This window comes from Nomascus leucogenys, chromosome 8 (genome assembly GCF_006542625.1).
Source record: "Nomascus leucogenys isolate Asia chromosome 8, Asia_NLE_v1, whole genome shotgun sequence".
In the NCBI taxonomy this organism is placed as follows: domain Eukaryota; kingdom Metazoa; phylum Chordata; class Mammalia; order Primates; family Hylobatidae; genus Nomascus; species Nomascus leucogenys.
In genome coordinates this window covers 10,134,149-10,158,543 of record NC_044388.1, presented here as the reverse complement: position 1 = coordinate 10,158,543, position 24,395 = coordinate 10,134,149, and the positions used below count along the sequence as shown (strand labels likewise).

The 24,395-nt window shown below is 42.0% G+C and overlaps 1 protein-coding gene across 1 annotated transcript; it reads left to right on the top strand.

Moving 5' to 3' along the window:
• The first annotated feature begins 271 nt into the window (after window positions 1-271).
• TRIM42 (tripartite motif containing 42) lies at window positions 272-23,527 on the top strand. Its single transcript, XM_003265311.2, has 5 exons — window positions 272-812; window positions 4,699-5,396; window positions 9,969-10,789; window positions 13,202-13,426; window positions 23,265-23,527. Exons 1-5 carry the CDS (start codon window positions 472-474, stop codon window positions 23,349-23,351), a joined length of 2,172 nt encoding a protein of 723 aa, XP_003265359.1. The 5' UTR covers window positions 272-471; the 3' UTR covers window positions 23,352-23,527.
• Window positions 23,528-24,395: the final 868 nt, after the last annotated feature.

Genomic DNA, 24,395 nt, shown 5'->3' with positions numbered 1-24,395 from the left:
AAGACATAATCTGAAGTCCACTTGTCCAAATTGCAGGCAGAACACCAAACAAGGAGAAATAGCTTCAGAAATCTACTCCATTATCCAAAAGGTGACAAATGACAACTAAACTTCCAGGATGCTCATTGCATCACCACTCCTCTACAGCTGGTTCCATGGAAGCATGGAGTTTCCACCAACATACCAGCTACCACCCACAGGGCCGCATCCTCCTACCTACCCAGATGGTAGAGAGACAGGGATTGTGACATAAGCAAATACCCTCAGACTGATATATGTAAATGCCAGCCTATGAGCTTCCTGGCAGGGACACCAGCTGTGAAGGCTTCATAACAGCCAACTTCTTGCAACTCTCAAGCTGACGGCCTCACGAATGGGAGGAAGGACTCCTCCACTGGAGAACTGATAGCAGTATTCTGGTAGAGGAGGCATCAAGAGTCCTGGAAGGCCGGTGGTAATCATGTAGGCGCCATGGAAACTGCTATGTGCGTTTGCTGTCCATGTTGTACATGGCAGAGATGTTGTCCTCAGTTATGCTCCTGTCTGTGCTGCAAGTTCATCTTCACCTCAGAGCGGAACTGCACCTGCTTCCCCTGCCCTTACAAAGATGAGCGGAACTGCCAGTTCTGCCACTGCACCTGTTCTGAGAGCCCCAACTGCCATTGGTGTTGCTGCTCTTGGGCCAATGATCCCAACTGTAAGTGCTGCTGCACAGCCAGCAGCAATCTCAAGTGCTACTACTATGAGAGCCACTGCTGCCGCAATACCATCATCACTTTCCACAAGGGCCGCCTCAGGAGGATCCATACCTCGTAAGTGCCAGGCACCAGATGTGGGGCTGCATTGGCTCATGAAAACTAGGGACCACTTGCCAGCTGTGAAGTCTACAGGGCAGGCCAGTGCGCCTCTGAGTTCATTTCTTTATCTAAAAGAAGGAGCCAAGAATTTTGTAGCAATTAATTGTATCCTAAATGGTCACTATGTGTGCAGACCATGAGCTCCAAATCTAAGCGCCATTAACTATGTGAACGAGCATTTCACTCTTCTGAACCCCAACTCTCTCATCTGTACAAAACAGTAATAGCTAATACTTAGTGCTTAAGCAACTTGCCAGGCACTTCATGCATGACCCCAGCTAACCCCTCACCCTAAGTCCACTGTTTCCATGAGGAAACTGAACCTTTGAGAAGTAAAGTAGCCCCAGGATCACACAGCTGGAAAGATGCAGGGTCAGGATTGGAACCTAAAATTTGGGATCTTAACTTTAAAATGCTGTATGGCAAAATGGAGACAATACCCCCCCCATCATATTGTAGATATAAGGATTAATGTATGTGCTTTGTAATCTGTATGTGATATAAAAATATAAAGTGCTCTTTCTCTTCCTATGAAGTCTTAATACCTGCAACACTTAATGGAAAAGTAAGAACTTCTATGGGGCACTTTTGACCCTGAGGACCATATAAATACCCCATACATCCATGAACTCCTACTACCTTCTTTTTCCCATCCAGAAGTCATAGTACTTAGGGTCTCAATTACTCATTTGGAGCGCTAACCCTTCATACCAGGTCCTACATTATCCTCACCTGCTCTACCAAACCAGTCTTTTTATGTCACACATGAGGGGAGTCTGAAGTAGTAAGAGCACACTTCTTAGAAGGGGAAAGATGACAGCACCATAAGATGCCAGGATTAGAAGAGGCAGAAAAATGGAAGGCCAGTTTGAAGGCTTTCAAGCCTGGAAAAGCAATTCTGCGAGCAAAGATTTGGTGAATTCAGGGGAAAGATATTATCCCTCTTGCAATTAAACATTTAGTAGATGCTTAACAAACATAGCTCTCCACCCATGACCCTCTCATAGTGTTTGCATAAATAGGAAATCCAGGGATTCTCGATGCAAGTCTAGAAATCCTAAAGCATGGAAAATAGTGTCCACACTCCTCTCTCAACTACCTCATTCTCTGTGCAACAACACCTGAACCTCTGAGCCCATTTCAACAGGAAAGGGATAAAATTGGTGCTTTAGAAAAATGCCTTAGGCTCAGTAGCTCCCCAACGTTATTGTGCATTGAAGTCACCTGGGGATCTTTTAAAATTACTGATCCTGATCCCCACCCCCCAACATTGATTTTATTGGTCTGGGGTACCACCTGAGTATCTGAATTAATTAGAAATCAACCCCCCCCTTCAGGTGATTCTAATGTGCAGAATGGCCTGCAGGAGGCTAGGAGGGAAGCCAGGAGATTTGACAGGTGATACAGTAAGAATCCAGGTGCAAGAACAGGCCTGATTTTGGGAGAGAGAGGGGGCTGTGCAAGAGGAGCAGAGACAGGATATCTCAGCAAGAAGATAAAAGCGCTGGGCTTGATGACTGTTTTGAAATGGAACCATGGCCACTGAATGCCCTGTCCAAGCCTGAGGCTTTTGGAGGATGGGCAGGGATGCTACCACAAGTGTTAGGAGGTCGGCTCTAGGTGCTTTTCTTCAATCTGGCCTCTCTCCTGGCTTCTGACCCTCTGCCTCCCCTGCTTCTCATCACCACCTTCTGCTCGGCACCTTACTTGTCCTGCTTCACTCTGGTCTCATTCATCCCTCTCCATCTTAATCTTTTTCTCACTTCTTTTTTCACTTCTAACACAGCTCCCTAGGCCATTAATACCTGTCTCTTAGCCCTGAGACCTCTTTCTCATCCTCCAACACCTCCCTCCCCCCTTCTTCTTTCTTTTTTGTGAAAATGCTAGTTCATGAGCTTCCTAGTAGAGATACCTCCTGTGAAGGCCTCATAACAGCCTCTCTTTATATTATACCTTGATTCTCCAGGCCTTACTTTTTTAGCAAACTAAAGTCCATCCAGGCACTACATGGACAATTAACCTGTACCACCAGGTGATCCCTTCAGGACCCATGCAGGAATCTGGGAAAGCAGAGAGGAAATAATGCTGAGAACATCGAGGCCAGCATGCCTAGAGCTCCCAGATCCCTAATGGACAAATTTTCCAGGTGCCTTAATCTACACAGGGAGCATTCTCTGTCACCACAGGGCGACTCCGTTGCAATATACTTGGGAAGCACCTGTGACTGTCTGGAGTCAGACATAGGCTCCTGGCCAAGGGAGTGGGGAAGACAGGGACACATAAGGAATGCAAGAAGACAAAAGCAGAAAGGAACACAGCCACAATGTCAAGATTAGTATCCAAATATTATTATGCAAACAGAGGAGATACCAATAGTGGCAAACTCTGTGCCTATTTACACCTCCATTCCCACAGCTAATGCATTTATTTTTATACACTGCATTTGCTGATTGTAAGTTCTTAGAACAGGCACTTGAATTTTACAAGTATGCCTTTACTCCATAGTTCTTATGATTAAATACATGAAATCAGCCTCAGGCATTAGACAAATGGAGAGCCTTAACATACACAAATGAAACAGCAGAAGCACATACTTTTCACAGACTTGGCTACTATTTTCCTTTGCTGTGATTTCTCTCTACTGCAGACATTAGCTGGCTAGTAGCAAAGGGGTGTAATTATAGTGGCCACATTTACTGAATGCTTAATATATGTACCAGCAGTTAAGCACTTACATGGATTATCTCATTTAGACTTTATAAAAACCTCACAAAGCAAGTAGTACTGTGAGCTTTGATTTATAGTTGAGAAAACTGAACATGAGAGAGGTTTAAAAAAACATCTCAGAAGGTACAACTGTAAAGTGCTGCATTTTTATCACATGCATTCTGCCTCTAAAGCCCAGATCCATTACCATTACCTATTGGTCTCGTTGGCAGATCACACAGATTCTAAGCTTGGCTCAGGTACAGACTTGCTCTGTGTTCCATCTATGTACAATAAATAATGTCAATGTGCTCCAGGAAAAAAAAAAAACACTAAGAACACACCTGTAGTTGGACAAGATTGAATTTATTGACTCATTGCAACAAGTGAGAACATAAAGCATGGGAAAGTCTAAGGTACCTTGAAAAGTTATTACAGGATTTGGGCTCATGTTAGGTGAGGACATGGGAGTAAATCTATTGAATATCTTAATAAATCTTATCTAGAAGGTGGGAAGAACAGAGCGACCCGAAAGCTGTTAAAAAAAAAAAATTCAACTAGGTTTTTTGGTTAAAAAAAAAAAATCAACCAGGATCGGGGGCTGTTGGGTCATTTTTGTGATTTAGACAACGTTCTTGTCGGAGTCCAAACCTTATTAAGTGGTCTCGTTTCTGCTTTGATCCATCAAAATCATAGAGTGGCCTTGTCTGATATTGTGTTCTTTGATATTACCGATGTCCAGCCGAACACCAAGGCCTAGCTGACAATGCCAGTCTCTGCTGCTTTTCCTTTGCTTAATAACAACAAGCAGTCTCAGCACACTGGCTGTGTACCACGGACTGCTCTTAGTCCGTGCAAGTGTTAAACTCAATTTTAATCTTCTCAAGAAACCCTGTGATATAGGTACTAATTTTATAACAAGGAAACAGGCCGAGAGGTTAACTGGCTTACCTGAAGTCGCCCCGCTGAAAAATAGTGGAGACAGATTGAGAACGCAGGCACCTTGCACCCAGCTCAGGCTCCTCGCCACCACACTAGACTGCCCCTCAGGAACCAAGAGTTCTTTCAGAGGTAGAGAAGCAGAGCAAGCTCTTGAGCCTGCCTCCTGAAACCCTGCCTTTGCTTCTCCTTTCAGCTCCAAGACTGCCCTGCGCATTGGGAGCAGCGATACCCAGGTGGATGAAGTGAAGTCAATACCAGCCAACAGTCACCTGGTGAACCACCTCAATTGCCCCATGTGCAGCCGGCTGCGCCTGCACTCATTCATGCTGCCCTGCAACCACAGCCTGTGCGAGAAGTGCCTGCGGCAGCTGCAGAAGCACGCTGAGGTCACCGAGAACTTCTTCATCCTCATCTGCCCAGTGTGCGACCGCTCGCACTGCATGCCCTACAGCAACAAGATGCAGCTGCCCGAGAACTACCTGCACCGGCGTCTCACCAAGCGCTACATGCAGGAGCACGGCTACCTCAAGTGGCGCTTTGATCGCTCCTCCGGGCCCATCCTCTGCCAGGTCTGCCGCAACAGGCGCATCGCTTATAAGCGCTGCGTCACCTGCCGCCTCAACCTGTGCAACGACTGCCTCAAGGCCTTCCACTCGGATGTGGCCATGCAAGACCACGTCTTTGTGGACACCAGCGCCGAGGAACAGGACGAGAAGATCTGCATCCACCACCCATCCAGCCGCATCATCGAGTACTGCCGCAATGACAACGAATTGCTCTGCACCTTCTGCAAGTTCTCTTTCCACAATGGCCACGACACCATCAGCCTCATCGACGCCTGCTCCGAGAGGGCCGCCTCACTCTTCAGCGCCATCGCCAAGTTCAAAGCAGGTCCTCCCCTTCTCCACTCCTTCAGCTTAACTTCTAGTTCAGGAACACATGGGGAAGATGGCCTGGGGCAATCTGTTAAGCGAGTGCCTTAACAGATTCCACCTAGTGGAGCAATCAAGGCACCAGGAAACACTGTGCTACCCTGCAAGTCACTATCCTGGTGTCCGCTCCTGGCAACCACCACCAGCCACTTAACTTCCCAGTGCCTTGCTTTTCTCACCTATGAAATAGGGGAATAGTAGTGACCCCCTCACTGGGTTGCCATGAGGATTAAGTGAGTTCCTCTATGTAAAGCATGCAAAAAGTCATATGACAAGTGCATAAAGATTCTATCATCTTGATTATAATCTTCATGTCCTCAGGTCTCATTTTCTCCTTTGGAAAATGAAGACTTTGATCCTATAGTATACTGACGTTCTGTGACGTTCTAAGGTGTTCTGTCACTGTTGGATCTCTTTGGTTTTCCTAAATGTGCAGGGGGAAAGAATTAAGTCAGTGCTGAGAATTATCTCAATGTTAAATTTCCCTCCATGAATTTTTTTCCAAAACTTGCAGATGCCAAAGTAAATAAACTGGCAGCAAACATATAACAACAGGGACAACTCATAACTAGCCAATAGCATTCTACTCAACAGCTTATTTTTCCTCTGCATGCTTGTTCATGGTGATTTGGTTGTTTTATATTGTTGCATGTAATATTGCTTTAAGTGAAATAATATTTCAATGATAGTTTCAGTGATGAAACCAAGCATAATAATATTTCACAGGATTCAGCAAAGAGCCCATAATTTCTGGTTTCAGTGACAAAACCAAGTATAATAATATTTCACAGGATTCAACGAAGAGCCCCATAATTTCTGGGTATGTCTCTACCCGGTCAGACATGAGAATCCAAAAGATCCCTTTAGCGCCCTTTACCCCCAGGAATAGTTCCTTGTATAAAGGTCAACTTTACTCAGGCCTGGGGAGCACATTTTGTCTAATCTCAATAATGCTACAGTACAGGCATTAAAATGTCCTCCATGGATAAGACAACCATGGTTCAAAAAAACAATTAGGACAGGCAGCTAATAAGTGGCAGATGCAGTCGATTTGGCTCCAGTGCCTATCACTAATTCCACAATATTCGTTTGACAATCTACTTTGTGCTAAGCAGTCACCAGAATCTGAAGATGAAGAGATTGAAGGGGAGGGAAGGGGAACCACCACTACCGTCCATGGTCTGTTTCATTAAGGAGTGGCCTACAGTCAGTTACCAAAGTGCACCAGATCAACCTAGGCCTTTCCCTTTGTCAGATCTGTTAATCTCCATCATTCAGATAGGCTTACACATTTGGAAGGCAGGCAGCTTTTCCTTGAGCTGCACAGAAAGGTCCCATTGGATGTAAAGGTGGGTCAGAAACAGGCTTTGCTAATGACCACATCACCCCAGACCTCTCAGCAGCTTCAAGAATACCTTAATTTTTCTCAATTGCCACATACCTGGAAACTTTGCTTGTCAATTGACATTTATTTAATTTTGGAACCACCACCAGGGAAGACTTCATATTAAAGGAACCCTGCAGGAACCACATTACCAAGAAAATGGTAGAACTGTTGGTTCCAAAAGGGTTTTCTGAAGGTGGGACTCACTGCCTCCCTAGGCCAGGGCTTGGCTGGATTCTTTGGGGCCTCAGCATGGTGAAGGCACTGCTGCCTACAGCCTACTGTGCCTTTCATCCCTCTGTAGGGAACCTTGTCATTAATATGTGAGAAACTTAGGATAGTTTTCTGAGTCCAGGGCACCTAAAATTTGAGCAGAAAACAAAGCTCAATTCAAGGTGGGGGGAAAATGCCTGTCCAAATTCCAGGGAACCCAGCAGTTGGAAAGGGAAAAAGGGATAATTGGCAAATTAGATATTAGCTATAAGTAAAGAATTTAACCTTTCATCCTTGCTGAAGAAAGAAACAGACACACAAAATTTTTTAACCACGGTTCAAACTTGTTCGTGAGCATTTGATCCACTTTTCTGGGAGGTACCATAAATTGGCATTCTAAACAGATCTCCAGGTTATTCAAAAGCAAGTGATCTAGGAATACACATTGAGAAACTTGGGGACCTAGAGAGAAGATCCATTTTAGAAGCTTTACTAAAAACTGATGCCCCGTCCCATCCACACAGATGTGCAGGCTCAGCAAGACAGACCTTTAAAAAACTCCTCATGTGATTCTGTGGTGCAGCCAAGGTCGAGAACCACTGGAATAAAGGGAGCTCAAAAGTTTAGGTCCCTGCCACTCAAAGTATGGTTCGAGGACCAGTAGCGTTGGCATCACCTGAGAGCTTGTTAGAAATGCAGAATCTTAGGACCCACCCCAGGCCTAGTGCATCAGAATCTGCATGTTTAACGTGATCCCAGGAGATTCTCTGTAGTCGATATTCTAAACCTCACTGAAAACTGCCTCACCTGGCTTCCTGAGCCCCAATACAGGCCCACTGATTCAGAATCTTAGCAGATGAGTCCAAGAGAAGAATTTTTTTTTTTTAACACTCTCTCAGGTTATTCTGGTACTCAGAGAGGGCTGAGAGCCACAGCTGAAGCAATTAAGAACCTAGTTTGGAGCTAGACAAATAGAATTAGGGACAGAGCCTAGTTTCTCCCATTTACCTGATGTGTAACACTGTGCAGTCACTTAACTTCCCCGGGCCTCAAGCTTTTTCATCTATAAGTGGAAACAATATCTTCATTGTAGGAAGATATATGTGATATATAATAACATATGGATCTGGTCCATAAAAAGTGTTTAATAAATAACAACTAGTTTTAAGTGTATTGCCTAAAAGAGACCTTGATTTGACTTTGCTTTAAAATCAGCTCTTGCAGAGCTTTCATATTTGTAGAAGTTTGGGGTGGGACATTTCTGGCTTCCTCTGTCTTTTTTCTCCTCCTGGAGATGCCTTTTTCCTCTCATCTAAGAAATGTTTATCCTACTTCTCAGGACTTAGCTCTACATAAGCCTAATTAATCCCTAATACAGCAAGAAATTTCCTATCCAAGTATCTTTAACAGTAGGTAACTATTGAATAGTCAAAGAAAATAATGCACAAAGTAGAATTCTGGCTGCCATAGTCACAGTGCATTGGGGAGGGCAAGAAGCACTTCTCAGCACTGAAATCGCACCCTGGTAGTTTCCCTTTCAGTCTCACCTGCATCACCTCATCTTTTCTGAGCCAGTGTGAGGAAGGAGATGGCAAGAAAACACTGGGGCTTCAGGGAGTTAGCCAGAGAGTGACACTGCTGGCATTCACCAATGAGATGTTAGAAGACAGGAAAGAGTGGCTTTTACTCTACAGATACATTTGCTCACCTCTACACACCATAGTCATACTGGTAATGTGGTCCCTGTTCTCATGATCTGACAGAACACTAGAGTTTCCCATACTCAAGTGCACACCCTTGTTACAATGACCACCACTCACAGAAGTCCAGCTTCCTACGAATCCAGGATAATGTTATGAACCAAGTGCAAAAATAGCTAGTCATCCCCACTCCTGAGTAAAATTTGGTAAGGATTATTGCCCATCAATTCCCTGAAGAGTTTACCTTTCATGAGAAGAACCTTACCTGTAGCATACGCCACAGAAGGTTGACGTTCTTCAAATTGCTCCTTAATGCCTCAAATCCTTTAAAGCTAGCAAAGGTATTCATTTCACCTTTCACATAAAGCTCATTTCACAGATAGAGATGTGCCACGTGCTTACCCTGCCATAGCATCTTTCAACTGTAGTATCTTTGGATTTATTCATACCTTGAGCACCAATGCCCTCTCATAATCATATCCATATCCTTAGTGCCTAAAACATACATGGCATGTAACAGGACTCCAGTAAATGTTTGTTGAATGACTGAGTGAACTTAAAATCCAAATACCGTATGAGGGGATGCAGGATAAATTGGTTTTCCTTGAAGTGTGAGAGCAGACTCTTTTTTGAAAGGAGTGGGGGAAAGGCAAAGAGAAGTGACGTAGCTGAACCACAAGAGAGACAAAGGGGGGAAAAGGGCATGTAAAAGAGCCACCTCAATGAAAGGAAGCTTTGCTGATTTCCCACTGTTGTATAGGGCTGGAGGCTTAGCGAATGATGCAAGACAACCTTTAGAAGTAGTCAGCAGAAACTTAGTTCTTCCTCTTACCACTGCAAAAGCTTAGGTTTCCTACAGGGAAAAGCAGGCACCAGTCACTTTGTGACTTCACCTCTTCTCAAGTCCAACTTGCAGACAATTGAAATCTGGTAAAAACCAATATCAAGGGTGGGCTTGAACTTCCAGTCTCAGACCCAAGGCCATAGGGATTACTGTTACAAGATAGAAATATCCCAGGGAAGGATCAGAGGGGGAAGAAGGGGAAGAGTGTACTAAGGAGGGCCAAATTCATTTCATAAACCTATTCTAGCCTGTTTCAGCCCAACTACAAGTGCCTTCCCTCCCTCTTCATTTACCTCCTTGGAGCCTAGGGTAATTTGTTCTAGTTTGCTACTGGCTTTGACACCTGGGGAGATGAAAATTTTAAAAGTAACTAACTTGGCATTTTTGCAGTCCGATATGAAATTGATAATGACCTAATGGAATTCAACATCTTAAAAAACAGCTTTAAAGCTGACAAGGAGGCAAAGCGAAAAGAGATCAGAAATGGCTTTCTCAAGTTGCGCAGCATTCTTCAGGAGAAAGAGAAGATCATCATGGAGCAGATAGAGAATCTAGAAGTGTCCAGGCAGAAGGAAATTGAAAAATATGTGTATGTTACAACCATGAAAGTGAACGAGATGGATGGTCTGATCGCCTATGCCAAGGAAGCCCTGAAGGAGACTGGCCAGGTGGCATTCCTGCAGTCAGCCAAGATCCTGGTGGACCAGATCGAGGATGGCATCCAGACCACCTACAGGCCTGACCCACAGCTCCGGCTACACTCAATAAACTACATGCCCTTGGACTTTGTTGAGCTTTCCAGTGCCATCCATGAGCTCTTCCCCACAGGGCCCAAAAAGGTACGGTCCTCAGGGGACTCACTGCCCTCCCCCTACCCCATGCACTCAGAAACAATGATTGCCAGGAAGGTCACTTTCAGCACCCACAGCCTCGGCAACCAGCAGATATACCAGCGAAGCTCCTCCGTGTTGTCCTTCAGCAACACTGACGAGAAGGCTAAGGTGGGTCTGGAGGCCTGTGGGAGAGCCCAGTCAGCCACTCCCGCCAAACCCACAGACGGCCTCTACACCTACTGGAGCGTGGGAGCAGACAGCCAGTCTGTACAGAACAGCAGCAGCTTCCACAACTGGTACTCATTCAACGATGGCTCTGTGAAGACCCCGGGCCCAATCGTTATCTACCAGACTCTGGTGTACCCAAGAGCTGCCAAGGTAAGAAAGGTTCTGGGCCCAGTGGGGAAGGGGGAGGGTGTGGGGCACAGAGTAGAAGTGAGCAGTCAGGAAAGGTTGCACTTACCTCTTTGACCTCTAGGATCTGGTCACTCAAATCTGCTCCTCTAGGCTCTTTTTGGTCATCCCATTCAAAAGGGATACGTTCCTGGAATCTTAAGCAACCCAAAATTAGCTTACACCAAACAGTCAATATATTTAACTCATAGTCGTAAATATATCTGAAAGCCCTACCTCCACTGTAAAGGCAGCTTCTCAACTGAAAGAGCACCCAATTTGGGAACCAAAGTAATTTGAAGACACTACTTGGCAGTGTAATGTTTCCCAAAGGAAAGCCTGTAATAGAGACAGCACAGAAATTGTAGATACAAATGCAGGCTCCGTTACCTATCAGCTGTTTCCTCTAAATTGCTACCTTTCCTAAAGCAAATACCCAGACTCTCTATGATTTGGAAAAATTGGAAGGATCATCCAATCTCAGAAGAGTTGAAATTTCAACTCTTCTGAGATTCAACCCGCCTTGAAGGGAGAGAGTGAAGAGTGGGGTCTCTCACAGACCTCTATAAGTGCCATTGCCTGGCCTCAAGGGACATGACTTCCCTTTGACCCTCTTGACCTAACATGGACAACATGAACAAATGGCCTTTTCTTTAACATACCTTTCAAATCTAGCTGAACCCACATTGAATTATTTGTAGAACACTTTATTAAGGTTTATGGAGGAAAAAAATTAACGTGCAACTAAATATTCTATTAGAGTGCCTCTTTCCTCCTCTTGGATTTTTCCTAGAGTCAACCCATGGCCTGCTCCCATGTGGCAGAGCTCATCTTTTGTCTCCCATAATCTGAGAACACTCCCAAAGACTTTCAGATCCTTGAGTTCTCGAACATTGATGTGCACCTGAGGATCTTGTTAAAATGCAGATTCTATTTTAATAGGTTTCAATGGGGCCTGAGATTCTGGTTCTCACAGATTTCCAGGTGCTGCCAATGCTGCCGTCTACAGACCACACTTTAGTATTAAGGATCTAAAAAATGAAGGCCAGATACAGACCAAGATTTATTTTTCCATTCTTCTGACACATCACAATCTATGTTTTATTGTCTATAATTGACACAAAGAACAACCCATACTTTGCAAGATAGAACATTCCATGGGCTATTCACAACGATGAAGTGTTTCTGCCCTTCACATAAGCAATGCCCATAACTCAGCAGCTGAACTACATTTCCAAATGATATTAGATCAGCAAGGCCTATTGTGTATGCTTATTACCTCAAGGATAGCACTGGGTCTCATCTCCTTGACCAACTCAGACATCTTGAGAAGTTGGCAGGATCTTGCTCTGGAGTCAGAGGATTGGTAGTATCTGCTCTATACCTGGGCATGGAAAATAGTCAGCCCATGCCACCTGTTAGTCATCCCTGATGAGCTCAAAAAAGGGACCTACGCAAAACAACTCAGTCAAGTCATTTGCTGTTGAAAGAGGACACCTAAACCTACTGCCAGACAGTCATATTTGATTTTAAAATATCATTGATTCATATTTTAGGATAATGGAATGGACTTCATACAGGAATCATAGTGCTTAGCAATGCAAATTAAGTTTCTGTTAACATCACTCTCAAATCTTTAGGATTTTAGCATAGAAAATATTCTAAAACTTAGTGTTGTAACTTTTCAATATGTATCGTTAATATCATAGAGATTTTTTAAACTCAATTTTAGTTCTAGGAATCTCTTCCAAGAAAATTATTAAAAATTCAGACAAATATTTATGCCCAACAGTATTTATTGCAGCATTTATTTATTAGAGTATAAAATTAGAAACAATCTAAATGTTTAACTATAGAAGGATTAAATTATTTTGGGAGAAATTTCAAAGATGGTAGTTTACTGAACTTTTAATGATTTAGGAAAACACACAACATAAGTAAAAGAAAATAGAAATCAAAGCAACAAAATCCAAATTTTATATATATATATATATATATATATATATATATATATATATGTTTGTGTGGGTGTGTGTTCTGAAATTGCAAAGAAATAATAATGAATTAACTGAATTGTGAGATTATGAGTGATGTTTATTTTCTTCCCCTCTATTTTTCGGTATTTTTCAAGCAAGAGGACAATTGTCACTTCCATGTCGATTGACAGTAACAGAACAGAAACCTTCTGTTTGTGAAACTCATTACAACCATCATGCCAGGCCTCATCACACAGCCTTCCAAGACTCGTGCATGGTCTAATTAAAAGTCCTCGGCAGCTACAGGGGATGGGGTCAGCTTAAACTCACCCCACAGATAGTCAACATTACAAATCTTTAAAGGAAAGAAAGCTGAATGATGTATACTAGTACCACACCAGTATGTTCATTTCTTCCATAGGTTTACTGGACATGTCCAGCAGAAGACGTGGACTCTTTTGAGATGGAATTCTATGAAGTCATTACTTCTCCTCCTAACAACGTACAAATGGAGCTCTGTGGACAAATTCAGGACATAATGCAGCAGAATCTGGAGCTGCACAACCTGACCCCCAACACAGAATACGTGTTTAAAGTTAGAGCCATCAATGATAATGGTCCTGGGCAATGGAGTGATATCTGCAAGGTATTGTGTACATTATTTCTCAGACAGATTTTTTTTTTCTGTGATAGGTTCTGGATGAGGCCCTGTTAAGATGATCATGAGATTATAGAACTCACCATGGGATTCTTCCTCTAAGCACAGAACATTTGTTAACTTGAGGCCAAAGAGAGGGCTGCTGGCATCAACCAGACTTTGCAGATGAAACCTGAGAATTGTTCTATTTGACTCAAAAACATTTGTTCTAGGCATTGTGTAGAGCTGTAGAGATTCAGAGGAAAATAAACATGATCCCTGCCTTCAAGGTGCTCAGGGTCTAGCAAACAAATAATTGTTGTGTGAGAAGGACATGAAATAATTGTGGTATGAGAAAGATAAAAATGAGGTGCTATTCTCAGGCAAGCATGGGGTGCCAGATTTAACAAATAAAAATACAGGATGCCCAGTTAAATTTGAATTTCTGGCACATAATAATTTTTATAAAATATGTCCAGTGCAATATTTAGGACCTATTTATACTAAAAACAATTGTTCATCTGAAAGTCGAGAAACTGCCACTAAGCAGGTCAGTGTGTGTTCCAAAAAAGAAAGGACAAAATTATTCCTATCTTCTTTGTGATCCAAGACTTATTCTTCTTTATATCTCCAAGGAATACACATTCATGAGTATAATTTTATTGATATTAAAAGGAGAAAGAGAATAAAAATACCAAGACTGCCCAGAGCTGCCATCTTACCATATAACCATAAGGGTGTTCTTTGGAATCAGGGTCGATTACGTCTTAATCAGGAATTCTTTAGAAGCAAAAACAAAAACAAAAACAAACAAAAAAAAACTCCATTCATTTCAGCTTTTGAAAAGAGAAATTTATGACAAAGAGGAAGTCTCATGAGACCACTTCTAGGATATGCATCTGATCTGATACCCAAGGGAACTAGAGAGTCATCAGTTTCTCTCCCTCTCCCTCTTTCTCTTCTCTTCCTTTCTCCCTGCTTCCTTCTCTCTCTCACTCTCTCATTCTCTTTGCTTCTCTCTGGATCTGCACCATTTTTGGCTAGCCGTTAGTTTCTGCTCCTTTAAATTCAGCTTGTATATGGTTTTGAATTGTTATGGCCCAACCTCTGTGTGATCTTAAAGCTCCAATGCCCAACAGCATCTGACCAAGCATACTCTGTTTCATTAGTCAAATGTTCGAGGAAAAGAATCCGAGTGGTTGCTACCTCTAGTAATAAAGGCAAAGCAGGAGTAAGGGTGGTCAGTATACTAATAGCAAATCTCCTAGAGTGGGACTACTCATCCTGGTTGCCAGCCCCAGGGGGACATGCTTTGCCTCATAGAGTCCAGCACCCATGGACACACACACACACATACACGCACACACACACACACACACACACACACACACACACACACACACAGAGAGAGAGAGAGAGAGACAGGTCAAACCTGGCACAGGAAGGTTGTGGGACGGGGAAGCCTGCTAGCCACTCCTCCTGCCAGCCTCCAGCCAATTACACTGCTGCTCAGTTGCCCCAAAGCCCTTCTCATTCTTGATACCCTTCTCTTCAGAGCATGGAATGCCCATGGCTGCCCCACATCCGCACGTCTTCTTGACTATGGATTTTTCCTTCCGTCTAATCTCATCTGCCTTCTCAGTTTTTAGGAATTCCTCAAAACTGTCTTGCCCATGGAGGGCACTCAGTGCTGTTGCTTAAAGTATATATATGTAATCTATTATTTTCAGATGCCAGGGAAGGAACGGGTGGAGATACCAAAGTATGTCATCATTCTACCATCTCAGTCCCTCTTGGCTTTTCTTAGGTAGAGGCTTTTGTTGCCCTTCTGAAACTATGGACTCCTTGAGAATAAAATTCACATCTAATTCATGGTTCTTTCTCCCACAGTGCTTACCACAGCACTTTGCATATAGCAGGTTCTTAATGGTTATTGAATGAGTATATGAGTGAAAATGTAACCAAATAAATGAACATATAAAGAATGTCTAAATTAAAGAGTGAAGAAATAAATTGATAAATAAAATTAATAATTACAAAGTACCATAAGATGCCTGAAAGCTGTTAAGTGTTTCATACAATCAGTCAAGAAATAGCATTTCCCTTGAAATTGTGTTTAGGTGATTAATTTGCCCTCCCTATAAGAGAAGGAAATGCATTCCAGTCCCTTTCTTTTTTACACAATATCTAAATGAGCAGAGCCCTACTTAATGAGGTTTTCTGAAAGCTTCATTTTTATCTGACTTGAGGAGCTGCAACATAGATTTTTCCTTCAGAAGTAATTCTTCCTCCCTTATTTGTGGATATATTAACATTCCAGAGGAAACACTGGTTTCCTTAACATTTGTCATGATTTGCATAAGTATAGCCTTCAATACCAAATGAAAATAAGATGCGTGTTTGAATGACATTTATAAAGTTTCATAAAAGTAATGACTTCATGTCTTACCTGTAAAATCAAAATTTTTTCCTTGACATCAGTTCTATGCAGGTATTCCTGAAAGGTTTCACTTAAAATGTTGCAATGAGGCAGCAGGATCATTTCTTATCCAAAATGCAATATTTCTATCACACGTATTTTTGTTTTAAAAAGTGAAATAACACCTTTTATATTTTATTTGCATAGTTTAGGACTTGATTTTTTAAGAGATTTATTTGGTGTATAATACGTGCAGCAAGAAAATTAACTTTAATGATTTTGAAAGGTCCCATTTGAAGGTCATCTTTATGTCAGATGGGGTATATTCATTATCACTAATCATCCCAACCACTGGGAAAGGAGGAAGTGATTGCTTCCATTTTACAGACAAGAAAAATGAGGCCTCATGGAAGGATGAGTTGAGTGGACACCTTGGTCTGCATCCAAACCCACAGCCCTTTGTTCCCCTGCACCACGATCAGTTGGAACTAAGTCTGGAACAGGGTAGGCTCAGCCATGGGGACATAGTACTTTACTCTGGGAGAATGATATCAAAGCCAACAGCAGGGAGAGCTGAACTTTTATTTTTTGAAAGTCAAGATTATGCATTGAAAAGAGCATTGTATTTGGTCTTGTGTACCTGGATTCAAGTCCCAGATCCACTAGGCTCAAGTCCATGAGGATAGGTGTTGGTCTTATACACTCTGCTGTGCCCATGGTCCCTAGCTGAAAGCTTCTAACATCAAAGAGCCTAACTACTATTTTTGAAGGGTAGAGAAATGTGTTTTTAGGTAAGTCATGTATGTGTTGACCTCAGTTTCTTCTCCTGCTCTTCCTCTGGTCCTCAATATATCTGTTGACCATCATTCCCATTTCTGAAAACAGTCTCCTTACTTTGACTCACTGTCTCCCTCTGACTTTATATCTCAGCTGACTTCTATGAAAGCTTCCCATGACAAATCTAACTGCCTATCTGTGTATTAGTTTCCTATTGTTGTTGTAACAAATTAGTAGTTTAAATAATACAAATGATTTATTTCCTTACAATTCTGAAGAAGTCCAAATGGGTCTCACTGGGTAAAATCTGTGTCAGCCATATTGTATTCCTTCTGAAAGGCCTGAGGGAGAATACATTTCCTTGCTTTTTCCAGCTTCTAGAAGCCACCCGCATTCCTTGGCTCATGCCCCTTCCTGAATCTTCAAAGCCAGAAATATTGGGCTGAGTTTTCACACTAGCATCTCTCTGGTTCTCTTCCACCTCCATCTTCCACCTTGAAGGTCCCTTGTGATTGCATTGAGCCCACCTGATAATTCAGGCTAGTCTCCCTACCTGAAGACCAGCTGGGCCAGGTGCAGTGGCTCACACCTGTAATCCCACCACTTTGGGAGGCTGAGGGAGGAGAATCTCTTGATTTGAGGAGTTTGAGACCAGACTGGGCAACATGGCAAAATCCTGTCTCTATTAAAAATAAAAAAAAAAAAGTCAGCTGGGCGTGGTGGTGTACGCTTGTCATCCCAGCTACTTGGGAGGCTGAGGCACGAGACTCGCTTAAGTCTGGGAGGCAGAGGTTGCAGTGGGCCAAGATTAAGCCACTGCACTCCAGCCCGGGTGACAGAGTGACACTCCATGTCAAAAAAATTAAAAAAGACAAGCTGGCTAGCAACCTTAATTCCCCTTTGCTATGTGTGTAACCCAACATATTCAAAGGTTCTGGGATTGGGACATGGACATCTCTGGGATCCATTATTCTGTCTACCACAATCTGTAAAGTGGATGTTCTAGGTTACATCAGACTTGGGGGTAAAAATTCAAGCCCAACAATAGTTACAAATTGGTAATCTTCTGGGTCTTTCCCTGTTAGCTCTTCAGGAAATGCAGCAACCCCTGTCCCCAACCATCCTCTCAAAGCCCTTCTCAGTCTGCACTGAGAGTCACCCTCGGTGTCTGATGTGGCTCATGAAGTAGTCCTGCCAGCTGTCCTGAGTCTCTGCAGTGCTGCTGTCTTCCTACTCAGCCTGTGCTCCTGCTGAAACCCCAGCCACACAGCAGGACTGCCTGGCCATCACGAAATTCCCTTCCTGATTTTTCCTCTTCCTGCTGCAGACTCTCAGGCTGAGCCACACACCTTCAAAGATTAGGGTTGGAGCCACACACCTTCAAAGATTAGGGTTGGAGTTCATTCAATCTGAATGACCACCACTATTTCACACTCAGAATAACTACCCCAAGCCTACCCCCACAGCCACCCACACACTCACAGCGACTCCGTGCCCTAAAATGAAACCAAGATGGTTTGCATTCTTTAACTCCTTAGGATTTATTCTTTTCCAAGGAGCTCCTGACCTTTCATGTAAATAGAACCCTGTTGGTCCTTCCTTTGCTTGCCCTGTAGGTAGGCTTGAATCCTGGAACAAGTATAATTTAGGATCATGCTGGACCTGATTTCTTTTTAACCTCATGTACAGAGGTCTGAATGAATTATACACCTCAGTCATGGTCCATCATTAGCACTGATCTATACAAAGCTCTATTCTTATTTATATATTCCCTTTTGTGACATCTATTCTAATATGTTTTATGTGTATCTTTTTGTTTTTATGTGTTCTTCCATGATTTGCATTGTTGTTTCAATGTGTCATTAATTTACACAATTAGCATTGTGTTACATATCTTACTTTGTTTCTTACCTTTTTTTTTTTTTTTTTTTTGAGACAGCGTCTTTCTCTGTCCCCCAGGCTGGAGTGCAGTGGCGCGATCTTGGCTCACTGCAAGCTCCGCCTCCCGGGTTCACGTCATTCTCCTGCCTCAGCCTCTTGAGTAGCTGGGATTACAGGCGCCCGCCACCACGCCCGGCTAATTTTTTGTATTTTTAGTAGATTTCTTACCTTTTTTTCTTAAATGCTGTGTTTTTATGATCCATCCATGTTGTTATGGGCATTTTGTCTTTTACTCCTGATAACACCTGATCTTTCAGAATGTGCATTTGTTCACCACGTGTTACCTGTCTATTTCAGGCAGGATGGACACCCAGGTGACCTCCGATAATGCTGCGGTGAACAGCCTTATATATGTCACCTAATTGGACACGATAGGGGTGTAAGGGTTCTCTGGGTTATTGATTAGTTTGCTAAAGCTTCCATAAGAAAACGCCACAGACTGGGTGGCTTAAACAGAAATTAGTTTTTGCACAGTTCTCGAGGCTGGAAGTCCGAGATCAAACTGTTGGTAGGGTTGGTTTCTCCTGAGACCTCTCTCCTTGGTTTACAGATGGTCACCTTCTCACTGTCTCCTCACATAGTCCTTCCTCTGTGCACATGCATTGTGATATCTCTCTGTGTTTAAATTTCCTCTTCTTATAAAGACACCGGTTAGCTTGGATTAGGGTCCACTTTAATGGCCTCATTTTAATTAAATCACCTCTTCAAAGGCCCTATCTCCAAATATAGTCACACTCTAAGTACTGGGGGTTAGGGCTTTGACATATAAATTTGGGGTCATGTGCAATTCGCCCCATATTAGATACATATTATGAGTGAAATTTCTAGGCCATTGACATGTGGGTACTTAATTTGACCACATCCATATACACTTCCATAAGGAATAGATTAGAGCCACTATACCCTAAGCCCCACCTACATTTAGCAAGATCCAGCTTTCTATCATTTTGCTAGCCCAATAGGCATAAAATGATATGTCCTTATTATTTTAAATTTCATTTTATATTTTTGTTAGTTTTCAGGATTTCGTCTTCTGTAAAGAACCTGTTGATATCCTTCACCCATTTTTCTATAGCATTTTTCTTTTTCTAGGTGATTTGCAGGATGTCCTTATATATTCTAGGTAATGGTTTTAGACATTGCTATTATCTCCTCTTCTGACATTTGCCTATCAGCTTTTTCGTAGTGTACTTCATAAAATAGCAGAAATATTTAATTTTGATATAATCAAAATCATCAATTATTTTTTCCTTATGGCTTAACCTTTTGAAGTTTTATTTAAAAAGTCCTTTCTTAGGATTAGATCACAGAGATAACCTTCTATATATTCTTTTATTAAATTTACAGTTTCACCTTTCAAATTTAGCTCTTTAATCCATCCAGACTCTGCCTTTGTATGTATCAAATGTAGGTATGTACTCTGCCTGTGCAGTCCTAGGTAGGGATGTTCTTCTTCACAAGGTAGTGAACCAGTTTTCCCAATACCATCTACCAAGCAATATCTATTCTTCGTATTTATACAATGGAAATGCCACTTTGTTTGTTTGTTTGCTTTTGTTTTGTTTTGGACGGAGTCTCGCTCTGTCGCCCAGGCTGGAGTGCAGTGGTGCGATCTCGGCTCACTGCAAGCTCTGCCTCCTGGGTTCACACCATTCTCCTGCCTCAGCCTCCCGAGTAGCTGGAACTACAGGCGCCCGCCACCATGCCCGGCTAATTTTTTGTATTTTTAGTAGAGACGGGGTTTCACCGTGTTAGCCAGTATGGTCTCTATCTCCTGACCTCGTGATCCACCCGCGTCGGCCTCCCAAAGTGCTGGGATTACAGGCATGAGCCACCACGCCCAGCCAGAAATGCCACTTTTATGATCAGTTTTCATATATTTAGGGATATGTCTCTGAGCACTCTATTATATGCCATAGGTCTATATTTCTGCTTTTATATCAATACCATACTTGTTTTATTATTTTTGAACCTCAGCTTTCTGCCATGCCTTTATGAACTGCAAAGGTAAGTATGCCCATTATCCTTCTTTCTTTTTTAGAAATTATTTAGCTAATCATAGAAATTTATTTCTTCATATACATTTTGGAGTAACTTGAATTCTTAGAAAACATTCAGATAGAATTTATTCAGAAGGCATTGTGTTTCTAAATTAATTTGGAAACAGATGGTATTTTTGTAATATGTTTGAACATTTACTCAAAGCATAGTCTATGTTCTTTACTGGGGTGTTTAAGTTTTCCTACATAGGTACACGTATTCACGGTTAAACTAGATCATTTAGAGATCTAACGTACAGCATAAGGGCTACAGTTAATAATATTGTATTGATAGAAAATTTGTTAAGATTTTAGGTGCTCTTTTCACACACACAAAAAAAGATAACTGTTAATTTGCTTGCCTGTAGTAATTATTTTACTTTGTATACATATGTCAAAACATCATGTTGCATACCATAAATAAACCAAATAGTTTATAGACTGTTGATATTATGAATGTTATTTTATTATATTTTCTAATAGATTACTGGTTTAGAATAAAGACTATTTCTGTTTGTAGGGTAACCTTGATTCCAGCAATCTCAAAAACTCTCTTACTATTCTGAGACCCAATCTGCTATTTCTGCTTGTTTTTCCAGGCATATGATCCTATCTCCTATAAAGAATGATGGTTTTATCTGTTTACTTACAATTCTTGCAACTCTATTTTTTTTTCCTTCCTTATGGCTTTGGCCAGAAACTTGAGTCATACATAAAATTGTGGCAGTGTTAGTAGATATCCTTGTCTTATTCCTGACATTAACGTTTCTCCATTGAGTTTTTTATTTAGTTTTTATGGTATATAATCCTTATTAAGTTAAGGAAAATTACTTCTACTTCTAGGTTTCTGAGAAATAGGTACTTATTAAATTTTTTGCATTATTTGAGGTAATTACATGATTTTTCTCCTTCAGGCCATTATTAATGAAGTGAATTACATTGATTGATTTTTCTGATACTAAATTCCACTTCCATTCATGGAATAAATCCTGTGTGTTCATGATGTATTACTTTTTAATACAGTTGACTTCAGTTAGCTCATATTTTATTTTGCATTATTGCATCTATAATTATAAGGGAATTGGGCTCAATTTTTTGCTTCTATTGTTTTTATCTGGTTCTGGAATCAATATTTCACAAGCTTCATAAAAAGAGCTAGGAAACTTTTGCCCTTCTATTTTCTAGAATAACTCTTTCTTAAGAGTTTGGTAGAATTCATCTGGAAATCAATATGAGCCTGGGGCATTTGGGGCAGGGAAGAGATGTCAACTATCGTTTCAATTTCTTTAATATTCCAAGTTTTGTTTTTCTGTTTCTTCTGTCCTCCTTTCTACCTGATTCTCTTTTTCATAGACACACCTCAATCCTCACTGCTCCATTCACATATCACATACAGTCTTTATCTTTGAAGATTCTGACTATATTTTAAAGTAAAAACTCAATCTCCTATTTATGAGTTATTCCTAGCACCTCATAACACCGTTCCATCTTCCTCATGCCCTCTGATAACTCTGTGTGTATCTTAGACATTATTTATACTGCTTTTATCAGGGTTATCTCTATGCATTATTTCCATTTCTACTCAGCAATGGATAATGTAATATCATGTATATAATATGATCTTTGCCTTGCATGCAGCCCTGTCTTCTCTAAAACCAAAAATTTTGTAAAAGTAGAGAGCATAATGCTAATAAGGGTCTGGCTTCTTTGTTTTTGCCCTTTCTCTTTATATACAAATATAGAAGGTTAAAACCTTTGTACATAGAGACGTTGTGCCCTGTATAAACATTCCTCTTTACCATTCAAACCCTACCCCCATTCTATCTCAAGTCCTCATTCACCTCAGCAGAGCCCATTGATCCAGTGGACTGTCTTTCATCCCTGGGTCTCGACCTCGCTCCATAAATATTTGGGGGGAAGGAATGGGAATGCTGCCAGACCAGAGTAGTGAAGAAACCCAGTATCTTCAAGGTAAGGCATGGAGGGCAACATCTAAGCTAACTTGGTGAGATTTCTAGGAGGGTTCTTCTTACCCCTCGTGCCCAGTAGAGTCTTTCTTTTTCAGGTAGCACTGACCATTCACTGTGATTAAAGATAGTATGAAGTGTTTCTGCTAGCATCAAAGGAAAATAATTGGCAGATTTACAAATTATAGTTCTTTTCACTGTTCATATACTTCTCTAAGAATCTTCTCTTTTCCATAACTAGTGTTGGGACCACAGAGATGAAAGACTATCATTTCCCCCACACCCCAATCAAGGTGCTTATGGTCTGGTAAGAAAGTCAAACACATTAGCTGAAACTTAACAACTGATAAGAGCTGTGACAGAACCAAGTTCTAATGGCTGAGGAAGGATACAGGGGATCCTCTGTGGTGAAGCTCACCCTCACTGTCATCAGCACTCAGTCACATGAGCTACCCTAAAAGGAAGTAGGATCTGGCCTATGGAATCACAAACCCAGGATACTGTAGCTGTGGGGCTTTGGGAAAGCCGCCCAGTCCTTCTGAGCCTCAGCTTCTTCATCTATAAAGTGGCGCCAACAGCACTGGCCTCATGTGGTTGTCGTAAGAAGTTAATGAAATGATGTGTGTAGTGTCTGGCATGCAGAAGGGCCCAGGCTATGGGGAACTGTTGTCTATTGGGTGCCATGACTCTGCTTCTGATTGCAGGTGGTAACACCAGATGGACATGGGAAGAACCGAGCTAAGTGGGGCCTGCTGAAGAATATCCAGTCTGCCCTCCAGAGGCACTTCTGAGCCCCTTCAGAGCAGGAAGCAACCTCAGACTCATCACAAAGTAGACATATATACACACACATATGTATGTATATTTTTCTCACCACATTCTTCAAGGAGGTTGTAGACAAATGTTTCCATGGCCTCTCAGCTTTCCAACAGGAATCTCGTAAGAGCTAATAAAAGGAAATACCTGACATGGCTTGCTGTTTGTTCAATGACAGCTATTTGTTATGATGGCAGTAATAAGCAAGGCAGTCAGCAAGTCTGTATGTTTCCAGCCGCTCAGGTCTAGTCCTAGGCTCAGAATTCTGTGGCGTTTTGTAGGAGCAACACCCAGCTTTTAGGTGGTAAAAAGAGCACTGTATTTTGCAGTCAGGACCCCCTAGGTGTGCATTCTAATGCTGGCCCAACTAGCTTTGAGTGTTTGGGCAAGTCACTGATTGCCATGGAATTCATTACCTCACCATGTAGTCTATTTTAAGTAGCCAACATTAAAATGTTTTTCTTAATTATTGAACTTGAATTTGCCTTTTCACAACTTTTAGCCCATGATCTGAGGTCTACCTCTAAGCCATAAAGAATGAAAGCCCTCCCTCTTCTCCTGGACATAGCAAAGGAAGAACGGTAGAATGCCTGGTTAAAGGATCGTCTGTGGTCATTTAAAGCAAGGCATGGAAGAATTGACAAAATCATGTATCAGCTCCAACCTCACTGAACTTAACTTGGCCTTTCAGACAATATGAAGTCCCTAGAATTTCTTGTCATACAAGGCACTATCTGCCAGAAATGACCCTCTACTGAATCCCACACCATTTCTTCCCAGAAAGCACCACCTGCCTTTCAAGACTCAGCTCAACCACTTTCCCCAGTGATCCTCCAAATGATGATGACACCTTCTTTCTCCCCTGGGTCCCCACTAAGCACAGGGCCCTCCTGTCCCACCCCTATTTCCCATAGAGACACCCATTCCAGCCCTGTGGTACTTAGGACTCATTTGTCCTGAGTCTTAGAGCAGAGATGGTGTCTCATTCATCTTCAGTGCTTGGGACAGTGAGGCACACA